Here is a 14,027-nt window from a genome sequence, read left to right as displayed (position 1 = left end):
CAGTCTGGTTGGAAGAGAGAAGATATTCATAAATAAAACCATTAGAGGACAATACAAGACAATGAACAATTGTTCAAATGTATTATACAGATCTGGATAGGTAGAAGGAAGAGGAGGAAGAAGGATACCATAGCTGTTGAATTGAAAGAGGACCTTCAGCAATACTTAATTAAATGAACAAGGTTCACAGAATAGTGATTGCAAAACTCATGACCAGTGACCAGAGCCAGTTCATAGCTCAGTTTTCACCCAGCCTCAGTGAATTGAGAAAAATAAGAATCTGAAAACTAAATCTATTCAATTTAATAACGGTTTTTAGTGCAGTGATTATAGGCTTTTTTTTCTGTTTTATGAGAAAATACAAACTATATATTTTTTTATTAATGCCCTACTTGGCAAAAATAAATATTTATATCCTTATGTCAATTCCCACAAAATGTAAAAATCTGAGACTCAGTGACTTACAATTCAGCTTCATCTGGGAATCAGAGTATTCACTCATCATGAATAAAACTAAATATTTTACTGAGTCGGCTGAGGGTCCAATATCAGTACTGGGCCCAATTGTGGTGTCTTATTACCAGGAGCAAACAGTCAGCCTTGAGGGAAGGGTACTCACCCCTAGAGTTCCAGGGAAATTAGAAAGCTCCAGGGCCTGAAGTGACAGTCCTTCATTTTGGGAAAGGACTGACTGTACTTTATCACAGAAGAGTGAGCAGCTACTTAGCAAAAGGTACACTGAGTCTTTGCACAGCCAGAGGTGTCTGAGCGGCAGATGGTTGGAAGACTCCCATAGGTTGCAAAGGAAGCCAAGCGCTCTGCCGAAGGAGCAGCAATTACTGGCACCTCACGGACTTCTTTGTGCATGCCATTGTTTGGGGACAGTCAAAGCCATTGGACCGGAGACAAGTGAACCATGGACATCACAGAGGTGCAGAGCAGTCACCCCATGGCAAGCCACACCAGCAGATTGTAGCAGAACAGCAGTCCCCATGGAAGCAACTTGGCCCATGAGAGTTTCCCCAGGAGGGTCCCATGTCAGCAGAGGACAGCCTTGCAGACTGTAAGTGAAGCAGTCTTGGAAGCTCACACTCGCTCCGAGGGGACAGTTGCATAGGAGAGGAAGCTGGAACCAGCCCTCATCCCAAGTCTGTAAGAAGCACCAGAGAATGCAAGTCAGGGGACTGTATCCTTCGGTATTTTGCCACTGACATAGTATCGAAATAAAATTTTGTCTTGTATTTTATGGCAACCCTTATCCAAGTGTCAGGATGAGAGCTATAAAATCAAAGAAATCAAACCCCATAAGAACCCAATCACATAGGATGGTCTATAATACTTGAAAATGTAACTCATTAACAAGCATAGAGGTTAAACGTCAAGCAAGTAGAGCTGAAACTGTGAACTGAGGCCTGTCTGTCCAAAGGCAAACCCTCCTGCCATATTGCCCCATACGAGGTGGCTGAGGCAGTCATGGCAGGGGCTCCAGCATGAGCAAAGTTCCAGGTAGAAAGGAGCAGGCACAGAGAGTGGCAAAAGATTGTGTTTGCAACCTCTGGGGTTAACCCAGGACTGTGCACTGGAGGCTGACTCTGGACCTTGTATGCAGACTAGGGTGCATGCCTCTTTCTTACAGACCATAGTGAGGGACTCATGGCTTTTGAACAGGAAGTGCCAGGATAAAAATAGAAGGGGCAAAATGGAAAGATCAACTGATAAGTAAACATTAAAGGGGAGAAAGACTAAAGAAAGTAACATTTTGAATGCAAGAAGCAGTTGTAAAGAAAATTTCCTAAAAGAGTTTTATTGATTTGCCACACTGTGCATGGAGAAAGAGGTCAAATGTGACTATGAGGTTTTCATCACAGTGTCTGAGAAAATAGTGTCAGAACCAAAATGGGTGCACGATGAAACAGAAAGAAGCTGCTAAGATTGGTTTCAGATAAGGTGGGTTATAAGTGACAGCTTTACATGGGTGCAGGAGAGCTAGAGCTGGGAGACACACACAGACTTTCTGTCTAGAATTCTGAGAGCTCACAAAAAAAAACAAATTTTTCCAGATTTTCTTTACCAATAAATTCTTATTTCTGAAGAAAATATTTACCATGCCACTGTGCTAGGCTCTGGATATATAAATGATGAACAAGATAAACATAAGCTTTAACTTCTCCTAGCTAATGGCCCTGACTATGACAGTAAGGTAGAGTCCACTTAGTCCAGCAATTGAGATACGACAATCTGAACATCATGAGCCTGAGAGAAGGGTTAAATAAAAATCAAACTCACTGTGAAATTAGACCTGTATCTTATATAGTTTACTTATTTATAAACTATTTATATAGATTATGTTATCATTGAGATTATGATTTAACAGAAAAGGAAGTCCATCTCATAGATAACATATAGTATTATTTAATATATATAATGATATATGTTCTATATTAACAGGTTATATTTAATGATCCTATAGGCTGCACTGTAATATATACAGAAGTTATAATTGGTTTTGACTTTTATATTTACTTAAGATTTCTTAGCAGAATGAGATGACCTTTGAAGTTTTCCTACGGTTATTGTATTTCATGGATATGAAGGTTAAATCTGATATCTGAAGAGGAGAATGGTTGTTTTACCTCTGTCAGCTATGAAATTACTTCCTAACATATTTCCCAAGGTGCCTTTCTCCCAGTCATATCCCTGGTGGCATTCGGCCCCACTGACTTCATGGATCATCTCAGATTCTTGAAATTAGTGAGAGTGGGAGGAGATGTAGGGAGGAGGAGGCAGAGCATTTCGATGTCAAAGCCAGACCACCCCAAGTTGATTAATGAGCACCTCCTCATTGTTCACTGTGAGTGCCGGCTACCCCAGTCCGAAGTAGCTGAAATGGAAGAATGCAATATCTGATACATGCAGCTCTCCCTTGTTTATGTCAGAAAAATATATCAGTTGAGGAAAAGCATTAACAAGACCAAAATGACTAGTTTGATATCAGAAAATAAAATCACCAAGAAGGCTATAAAGTGTGATGATGAATGGAAAATCTACACCCTACAAATTGACCTTTCTCCCCTGATGACTGTAAATCAGTTTACTCTCATAAAACCGCCTGGCAAATAAGAGCTGTAGCATAACAACCTTAGCCGTCAGTGGCACCCAGCTCTTCTTTCTGCTGCTCTTAAAACGGTAGAGTTCAGATGCTTTATTTGAAACTATCATTGAGTTCAGGGACACAGTGGCCTATCATGGGCTTTCTCCCAAAAAGCAGGAAATGATCAATTCTTCCCCAAAGACTTAGCCTGCATAAATGGCTAGGACTTCTGTGCAGAAGCAATTCCTCTAAAAACAATAACTATTTCTAGTTCTGCCTTATAATATAACAACAGAGATGTAGGGGAAGAGGAAACTTTCCTCTACCCTTCAAGATTCTTTTGGCTGGTCTAATAATTAAATCTACATGACACAGATAAACAAGAGAAAATAACTATTTTATTACATACGTATGTATGAAGCCCCACATACTTGAGAGAGTCAGCGATCCTCACATACGTAAGGAGTTCAGAGACAGAAAGGACAAACGAGGTATACATGGCATTCAGAGCTTAGGATATGGTAAGACACCTTAGGGCTTCAAAAGGTCATTCTCAGGATGAAAAGAATAGCAGATGTTCGTTCAGTAATTAAAAGTTTTCCCTGCCCTTTAGATCAGTCATAAAAAGTAATTTGGGGTGTTAACTCTGGTCTTGGGCTAGTTCCCTAGTTTGAAATCTTTAAGGAAGAGGCAGAAGTTTCTCATGAGCTTGCAGTCTCAATCGCCTGCAGCTCAAAATAATCCATGTGCCAAAGTGTCGTATCTTGAGGAGGCCTGTCCTGAACCCCTTCAAAGGCAGTAAGGGCTGTCCAGTATTTGAGGCAAGAACAAAAGAGGATTCACACACTGCAATCACGTTTTTGTTTCTCTCCCCTCTTGGCCATATTTTAAAATATAATATCTTCTGTTTGGATGGAACGTTTTTATTTAAGAAACGCAGGCATCTTCCATTAATATTTTATTATTCTTCGTGAGAGCCTCCCTAAAAAATCATGATGATATGATGAGTCCATTGCACGTTTTGAAGCTAAAGATCATCTCTATCCTCAACGAAGGTTTGGGATGGAAAAATTCTTCAGTAGATATTTATCAAGCACCTACTATATGCCAGGCAGAAATGCATGAGTCTCGCTACACATCCTAAGCCAATAGCATTGGGCCTTTCGGATTAGATCAAGCCACCCTTTGTAATAGAATGTCACCTCACCCAAGGATATTCCCCACATAGGAGATAAGTTTTGTGACAACTCCGGCAGAGCACTCATACTGACCCTTAAATAATGTTCTTTTTTTGAACACTGGGTATTTTGTGTTTGTTTTGCATGTGAGAAAACAAAGCAAAATGAAACTCTTCTCTCTACCAAGGACCTAGAGAAAAGAGATGAAAGAAACATGAACCACAAATCTGTTTCCCACTGCGTGACCCTCACTTGCTCCCTTCATTTCTAACGCAGTGGTATCAGAATTTGCTAAAATATGTCTCCATATATTATTTTGTCTGTTTAACAAATAACAGAATCGCACATTGTCTTTTAAATTTTTAAACAATATGGGGGTAAAAAGCATAGAATTTTTAGACCAAACATAGACAGTGAAAAAGAAAGTAAAACAGCAAATTGCTGACAGGTGCAGTCTCTAGTCACTTGGAAGTATCATGAAAAAAATATGCAGCTTAAGACAACATCATTTTAAAATTTAGCAATTTCCCATGAAACTTCTCAAACTTACTTTTAGTTTGGTTTATTCCTATTTATTTGCTTCCTGCTCCCCCCAAAAAAACTTCCCACAGATGCTGTCTTCTTCCAAACATTAAAAGGTTTTGCTCAATTTAATTGTTTCAATATTCCTCAGAGCTTACCCAAGTTTCAGCTCAGCTGTGACTTGTGAATCAATTAGCTGATGCTTTCTAGTATGCAAAATGGAGCTTTCAACTGAGTCAGGTAATTCCCAAGCTATGGGGACAGGCTTCAACACTTCCCTGACTATCTAGTGAGGACCAACGTTTCACATTAGTGTTTTGTTAAGCCCATTGGAAAATTTTATAGAGTATATGCAATATTTAAATGGTGATCTGAGGTATTTACACGGTAATTAGCTGCCATGATTAATCATTACTTTTTCTTTTCCATTCTTAATGAAATTAAAATGGGATTTTTTTTCTTTCCTATGGTACCTTTTCCAGTCTGCTTTTGGTTACTTTCTCCCTACCTGGAGCACCTTAGCACTTTATGTTGTTATTTAGCATTTATATAGCTTTCTTTTTTCAAAGCACTTTTGAGCAACGGACTACATGGTGAGCTCTATTTGTGGGCTAGGGGAATTATAATTGCGTTTTTATCATTACCCCCTTTAGAAATGAACATTTTCCTGCACTCCTAACCCCACTAGAGACAGATTTTTTTAGACAAAATAGGTCCCTGCTGCTACAAAATTAAGTTGCTGAAACATAAGCAAATTAAAATATTTTAGCATGTCATAATCTCAATAACCAAAAATGCAGCTCTTCCGAGAGGGAGAAGTTCTGGTCGCTTTATAACTCTGCTTTACAGCACCCCAGTTGGATGATGAAGCCACAGGGGAACCTGGGTACGAAGGACTCGTTTTGGAGAATTAGCATGGAGAATAAGCACCTTGCGGTGAGGTGTGTAAATGCTCAGTGACACTGTGCTTGACGCCTCTGCTATTTCATTTCTATTCTAATCACCTTTGTTCCTAATAGTTTATTAGTTCCTGGCGAGAATTCCATTTTCAATCCATACCAGGTATATCTCCTTTTCAATGTTATTTAAGGTGGAGAAAACAGTTCCACTTGATAGTGATACTCTGTAGACTGAGAAATGGTCAAAAACCCAATGGCTTGTGTATCATTATGCCTCAAAAAAAAAAAAAACCGTTTAAAATTAGGCTGATACACATTTGTTAAATAAGATATGTAGTTAAATAATTTGGCTACATTTTAATGCTATCAGAAACACTATTAAAAATATCCAAAATATTCAACCAAAAATATAATAGAGATATCATTAAATTATATCAAAATAGCCAAGAACAGGTGACCACTTACAAATAGCTCACATAGGCTTAAGGAAGAAGGGAGAGAAAATTGCCTGTCAAGGAAGCCTCTCTTTTTAGCACTGGATTAGACATCCTCTCCTTTTGCTAAAGGCTTCCCACTGACTTCAAAGAAGTCTTCAGATCAGAGAAGGGTGGCGCTAAACTGAATAATCACAGTGAGGTGGAGGCTCTCCTAAAGAGATTCTCTTTTGAGCTGTATCCATGATGACATTATCACATTATCAATGATAAGAGGGCTTTGGGGTGGGACTCCAGAGCTACTAAAGCACACTTAAACTTCAAAGAGGAGCAAAGAAATGCATTTAAATCAAAGCAGAATTTTTAAAGTCATGGGAGAGTGATGCAGTTTCTTGCTGGAGGAGTGACTGACAAATAAGAAATTGTTTCTGTGTGAGATTGGCTTTGCTAGTTATCAGCAGTATCTGGAGGGCGAAATCACGGAGGGAAAAAAAAAAAGATAGCTGAAGAAAGAGAAATCTTTTCCTAATTCCACCATAATACAATAGCTTAATATTGACACAAACACACAGGCATGGGGATTGGGGTCATGGCAGTGCAAATGTAATGATCGCACCCTGCACAAAGAAATAGCAACACGCTACTAAGGTGAGATGGCCCAGATAATACATAGGCATGGAACAACCCTGTAGCCTGAGAAACGATCGACTCCCAAATCATATTCCAAGAAACTGAATAAGGATTGTATTTTTAAAATAATCGAACGATAGGATCTAAAATGTTGCTGACAAAAAAAAATAATAGTAATTAGTGGGTAGATTGATGTGGTTTCATGAACCAGCAGGTATAATGGAACTATCTCTTTTCCTCATACTGCACAATAAAGACAATCAGTCAGAGCTGGAAATCTGTTCTTATGAACTGAAGGAGAAATGTGATTTAATGTTCCTAGTAAAATATCAATTCAAAGACCCAATGATTATTAGAATTAAGAAAAGATTTAGGGTTGAATAGTGCAGAGAAAAACAAGACTTGAATTCTAAAGACTGCTAATATAAAGCTGAATGTGTTAAGTGTGTTAATAAATCCTTGAGCAACACAGAGAAGGAGAGATCAATACCAGTGTGGGTTGAATAGGGGAATATGTTGTGATACACAAGGAATCACAGATGGGTGACGTAAAAATAGGGGACGTTATCAATGTCTCGTACATAGAAGGTGTTCAGAATAACAGTTTTTATTTTACTTATCATTCAAAAAATATGAAGGTCTGCAGCTTTTAAAAAGAGAGAAATAGAGAAATTCTTCATTTGCTTTCTACACTGAATATATATATTTATTTATATATAAATATATATATTTATATATACATATGCGTGTGTGTATATATATAAACATATATATTTTTATATATGTATATATACATTCCTGAGCTCCAGTAGCTCTCTTTCTCAAACCGTTACATGATTTCTATGCTGGGTATAACCCCAGCAGGTAACCCCTGGATCCTTGAATGGAATCAGGCCCTCTCCCCCAATCTTCCTTGACCACACTACACTCAGAGTCTGGATGGAACCCAGCCCAGATGTGTGGAGACAGAAAACCTTTAACTACCTATTTTCAGACTGAGGTTAACAATAAGCCCTAAATTGTCCCTTCTAGCCATGCTGTGCCCTCACCTCTAGCTAATAATTAGCCCTGCTGTTATCTTGAGCTATGTGGCTTCCTCCCTGCTTGCCTCACAGGTAGGGGCGAGCAGGATCCCACCTGCTAGAAACAGAAAAGGGATTGGACTGCGTGTTTAGATTAACTGTGCATAATAGCTGACTTCTCAGCAGAGAGCTTGAAACTTCTCCGGAATAATTTCCACAGAAGCAAAACATTCATTGTGTATTGGCAGTAGCATGAAGATATGCCAGCTTCCGCATATACAGTCAGGTAATGAATTCGAAAACATTCATGGGGTGCATACTATATACATTTTATGTATTTTGGAAATAGAGTTGCCCGATTGAGCCAAGAAAAATACAGGATGCCTTGTTTGAATTTCAGACGGACAAATAATTTTTAAGTATCAGTATGTCTAGTGTGTGAAAATAGCAACTGAGGCACAGATTACTGTATGTACTTCCTTCCAGGGAGGAATCTGAGGCCTAGAATGAGTCAATTACTTGCTTGGTCTCAAAACTGATGCAATGGCTGAGCTTCCGACTCCGAACCCACACACTCTCCTGCCCACGAGAAGTGTGCTTGTTTTCCTGCCGTCAGCCTTCCGCCTCCTTCCCCCCATGGAGACATCTGCAGAGAAGACTGGCTGCTCGGCGCTGCCCGTCACCTGCTTATTGTAAAATTACTGAAGTCTGCCTGGGATCCATGTCGCATGTACAAAGCATCATCAGAACACAAGGACTTGAATTTAGCAATGCTGGGTTCTCTCTATAATAAGTGGGGAGGGGAGGGGGAGAATATCAGCCCGTTCATCCTCATTCTTTCCTAGATCTCTGACTGCTCCTTGAAATGGTTTAAGCAATTTGAGGTATAAGAGGGACTTCATTATCTACAGTTTCAACGCCTTTAGTTTTATGTGAAAAATAAAGAATTTATAATGAAATAACAAGAAGGATGAGAAAGTTGCTATAATTGTAAATTGACTTTTTAGTGGCTCAAATAAATTCATTATCTGATTGGCAACCGACCCCCATGCCAGAAGCAGAAAGTGTGCAAAGCCTTGGGCTGATCACATCACACCCCTCGCCGCTATGAAAACTCATATTGTTAAGAAACCACCAACCAAAGCTGCCTGAGATGGTCTGGTTTCGTTTTCTTTTTTTCAATTTCTAGTGCAACTAAAATCACCTTTTGAATGCATAGACCAATCAATGACCATTTTTTTCTGCTGCACAGAACCTGAAGCGTGTGGCTGAGACCTGGATGGATGAATTTGCCGAGTACATTTACCAGCGACGCCCAGAGTACAGGCACCTCTCCACGGGGGACATCTCTGCCCAGAAGGAGCTGCGCAAACAGCTCAAGTGCAAGGACTTCAAGTGGTTCATGGCTGCAGTGGCCTGGGATGTGCCTAAGTTCTACCCGCCCGTGGAGCCCCCACCTGCCGCCTGGGGAGAGGTGAGGAGAGCCTGCGGGAACCCTGCTCTGACTTTACTGCGCCCATCCCTCCCCGCCACCGGAGGTGGGAGGGACCACTCAAACCTTCCACTCCTTTGCCCAGCAGCCAAGTCATTTTAGCTTAAATCATCTCACCTAAATGAATGTTCGACCTCTTTTAAGACAATGCTAGCAGCGAGCATTCAGGCCTTAGCCTTCACAGCCCCACCCAGAACTCTTGGCCACTGTTGACACCCCAGATGGATTTTTTAAATATACCTGGAAAATATTTTTGTTTGAAATTAGTGAAATTACTACACAAGGGAATGAAAATACATGTCCTGCTGCTGTGTCAATAAAGGTGACCTGATGTCCATGATAAATCCCTCATTGCCCTCCATGCATATAGCCTGTTGCTGTTTGTACATGCCTGGACAGGGTAACAGAGGAGCCTGGCTGGTTTCCTAACTAGGGTGTGCTATGCAGAATCATGAGGAAGTGCATTTCCATAACACCCAGAATTGTGGCACGTGCAGGAGCCACATCGATTCCTTAAATAAGCACTAACCTTTCCACCTCTGAACACGTCTTTATAATTTGACTTCATGATCTAAAGTGCGAAGAGCTGAATAGCCCCAGCTCCGAACTTTAAACATCCATCTTTGACATATAAAGGACTATTGTGCTGGTTCAGTTCCATGCAATCCCGTTGCTATAGTCTTTTCTCCATGGAAAAGGGTATGCTGAAATAAGAACTGAAATTGGATGGGGTGAATTTATCCGAACCATTTAACCTGCTTTTAGCAGGAGGCTCTCACGGGGAAGTGCAGGCCGGGCGGGATGCCAGTCCCACCCCAGTTCTCAGGGCTTTCCGAAGCCAGGAGTTGACTGTCTCGCACTGTGGAGGACTTTTTGCATCACTGTCCTTGGTTTTGTGACGTGGGGGATGGCACGCCTTTGTCTGGTCAGTGTCTGTGGCTTGGCAGAGCTTTGAAAACAGGTCACTCCAGGGTGTTATAGGGGACACCAGGGTACTGAGGCAGCATTCTTAGGTGAGCCGCCCCAATTCCTATAGAAAATGTATTCAGCAGGTTACTTGTGCACTGCTTGCTTTGCCAAAAAGGTCCAAAAAGCTGTTCTTAACCTGTGCCAGATACCCCAAGCATGAAGAGAAGAGTCATGGTCATCACCGCACGCTCCATCTCCTAATGTCTTTGTGTGTGCACGTGGTCCTGATACTGGCTGCTTGAGTCAGTTAGCAATTTGGTCTAATCCTTTGTCTCTTAAACATTTCATTGAAGCTTCCCTAGAATATTAGTAACATTAGCCCACTGGTATTAGTTTTAGCTATCTACAATGGACTTAAATTACAGCAGTGGAAATTTTTAGTACACTCCAGAAAGAACTTGCTTAGGCTAATGCATTGTAAGACATAGCAGTTTGTTATCCTATGAGCCTGTGCGTTCCTTCCTAGAGCTTTTCTGGTTAGGGTTATACATGCCATCTTTCTATGACAATTTAAATACAGTCTTGCCTTAATGACTAAGAAATACTCTTGAAGACCTCAGTATCGCCAAGTGATCAGCAGCTGGATTAAAATCTCACCTCTCTTATATGGTAACATAAATTTTTATTCCTAGCTGTTTACTGCTTCAAACTGCAACTGGCCATGTTTTCCTTGATTAAATTATAACCAGTATTTACAAAGTACCTTGCTTGGAAACAGGTTTGAGCTTCCACTGAGGTTCTAGGAAAGACACAACTTCCCAGAGATAATCAAGATAAGAGCCATCTTAGGTTCAGGTAGGCCGTGCCAGCATGTTTTATCCACGCCTCCTGACTGCCTTACACCTCTCACGGGGCTGCCTGGCCTGCATTCACATTCTTCGGTACTGGTCTAAACAATCAGACATCAAGAAGATCAGATTTTGTTTTTGAACATGATGGTAAATTTCTTTCCTTAGAGCTTCAGAACAGCAAAAAAAGAAAATTCATATTTAGGTTTCGGGAGAGAAAATGGGGATCTAGGTCAAGGCCCATTATATTCATTTGCTTTCGTTCGCTGAAGGTGTGGGCAGGGCGAGAATGAAGGCAGAGACTGGAGAAAGGCAGGAAGAAAGGAAATCCACAGGAGACAAGGATTTGGGCTAGAAGATTGTTTTTGAAAAATATCTATTTTCCAAGCAGAGTGGATCCCTGAGAATGAATATAATGCATGTAATTCAAGAGGCAAGTGAAGGGCTTGAAATGCAGCTTAATCGAAATGAAACGTCGAAAAAGAAAGACTATTGTCCCTCTATACATTGGGTAATAGCAACCTGCTCCTTCGTAGTAGATAAAAATTACTAAAAGTGCAGAATACATCTGTAGACCATTTTATCTACAAAAAAAAATTCAAAATTTTCACTATTTTTCCTTTGAGAGGATTGTTTTTTAATTTTATTATTATTATTATTATTTTGGTATTTTGGAAAAATTTTGAATTTACAGAAAAGTTGCAAAGATAGTGCAGAAAGTTCACATATACCCTTCACCCCACTTCTAACATTAGTGTAGTACGTTTGCCGCATTAACCATAGTACATTTGAATTAAGTAACTAACATCGGTAAACTACTGTTATCTGAACTACAGACTGTATTCGGATTTCACCAGATGTTTTGTTTTGTTTTGTTTTTTACTAATGCTCCTTTTCTGTTCCAGGATCCAATCTAGTCTATGAGAGACCTGTTTAAATTTTCTATAAAATTTAATTGTTAGAATGGGCAAAGATCCTAAATAAACGTCAATTGCTGTTTTAGTAAGAAAGTGAAAAAGGAAATGCAGACTGTGGGGTTTTTTTTAAAGCAATTATACAAAGTAACCACAAATTTCTAGCAATGTAAACATAAGAATCCTTTATGGGAGGCCCGTGCCAAGGAGCTGGGTAACTTGCTGTTTTATGCACTTGTACTTGGAACGGTTTTCCACCGGCTTTTCTGTGCCAGCCTGGTTCTGGGTAAACAAAGACGTGCTTAGGCAATTTTTGGCTCTGGTAGTTGGAACTCATTTTGTAAAGGATATATCACAGACCTTAAACAGCCTCTAAATTGCTACTCATTTCCGTGACAAATTCGGCTGCATTATTGCATTTGTCTCCTAACTTATCTCCCTGCTTCTGCCCTTCTGAGAATTCAGTTTATTCTCAACACAGTCCACTTAAAAGGGGAGATGAGGCCCCTCCTGCATTCAGAATCCTTCAATAGCTACCATCTTTCTCAGAACGAAAATCAAAGTCTTGACTTATACGCTAAATGATCAGACTCCTGTTGCACGCCCTCCAGCCTCATCTCTTACTATTGACCCCCTGACTTTCTCTTCTCTAGGCAACTGGCCTCACCTCGGTTCCTCAGACTGGCCAGAGCCAATCCTGCCTCAAGGCCTTTGCACTTGCTATTTCTTTCTGCTTAGAATCCTCCAGCCCCAGAAAGCCTATGGCTTCTTCCCTCACTACCTTCAGTCTCTTACTCAAAAAAATCATCTTCCATGTGTGAAACAATTCACAAATACACATACCCTTATATTTATGCACTTCCAGTCCCCCTTCCGTGCTTTGTTTTTCTCCTCAGCATCCATCACTATGGGATGTGTTTCTTTATTGTATTTCTCATCTATCTTCCCCACTAGAAAGCCAGCTCCATGACACGAGGATTTTGTTAATTTGTGACATTACTACTGCTCTTCAACAGCCAGAAAAAGTGTTTGGCATATAGTAGGTGCTCAATAAATACTTGTTGAATGAATGAATAAGTGGAGGATCATGGTTCACTGTTGTTCTTCTTACCATTCACTGCTCTTCCCACGCAGCTCCAAAGAGTGGGCACGCTGAGCTCTCAGTCCTCTTTGCCACATAAGGAAAGTGTCTCTCTGCCATCCCCTCCTTGGCCACGTAAAGTCCACCTCACAGGAAACCTTATCCAGAAAGACAGTTCGAGTAATGCATCTTGAGTAACCAATTCTAATGGACGGTCCATATGATAGTCAAACAGGATACGAAATACTCTCTTCTGATATCCTAAGAAGAAAAAGGAAAAATTCCCAGAGTGAGAATTCTCTGTTTGGCAGTTTCTAAACTTTCCCTGCCAGCAACCTATTCAAAGGGTAAGAAGATATTAAAGTCATATCCGATAAGGAAGTAGTTTCCAGAAGTCATTCTTTCCTCTGATGTGCAAGGTGGATGTAGGTGGAGTAGGGGAGATAGGGGGCCCAGAGAAAATAAATGGGATTTTGAGCTGTGTCATAAGTTGAACACTCCTGAGGGCTATTTAAATGGAAGCAATGTGCTTTTCCACATTGCTGTGTTAGATAGGGTAACAAAGGGTTTAAAGTTGAAAACTCTTCTTAAATCATGCACACCTGGAGTGTTTTTTTGTGTCAAGATACTAAATGAAAGAAACAGAATCTCCTATTATTTTTCTCCTTTTTACTCCTTCCCTTCCTTAGAATTCATGAATTTGCTAAAGTCATTTATAGTACTCTTTTATAGCCCGAAAGAAGAGTTCTACAGAATCCCAAATACCATGTAAAAAGCAAATAAAAGATGTAAAATAGACAAACCTGTCTTTTCCAACCAGTGCCATAAATTCTTTTAAGAAGCGTCTGCTTATTGTCCTCAATGTGCCAATCTTGGCCCATTCGTTTGTCATCTTGCAATTGTGCAAAACTTTTTTTAAACCTTTATTTTAAAAATTCATCTCAATGCTGAACTACTTCGGTTGCTATTTAAATTCCTTCCTCAAGAATAATGTCACCCTGAATTAC

The 14,027-nt window shown here is 40.1% G+C and overlaps 1 protein-coding gene across 3 annotated transcripts in view; it reads left to right on the top strand.

Moving 5' to 3' along the window:
* Positions 1-14,027, top strand: part of GALNTL6 (polypeptide N-acetylgalactosaminyltransferase like 6) — an 881,484-nt gene that overhangs the window by 816,864 nt on the left and 50,593 nt on the right. For all 3 annotated transcript variants that reach the window (XM_016148213.2, XM_016148211.2, XM_016148214.2), the window contains one exon: positions 9,029-9,250. In XM_016148213.2, coding sequence (XP_016003699.1) covers positions 9,029-9,250 — 222 coding nt within the window. The remainder of the gene's footprint in view (positions 1-9,028; positions 9,251-14,027) is intronic.

The sequence above is a fragment of the Rousettus aegyptiacus genome, unplaced genomic scaffold, assembly GCF_014176215.1.
Source record: "Rousettus aegyptiacus isolate mRouAeg1 unplaced genomic scaffold, mRouAeg1.p scaffold_m13_p_16, whole genome shotgun sequence".
Taxonomy (NCBI): domain Eukaryota; kingdom Metazoa; phylum Chordata; class Mammalia; order Chiroptera; family Pteropodidae; genus Rousettus; species Rousettus aegyptiacus.
Note: the sequence above shows the minus strand (reverse complement) of the source record. Positions and strands in the feature narration are given on the sequence as shown.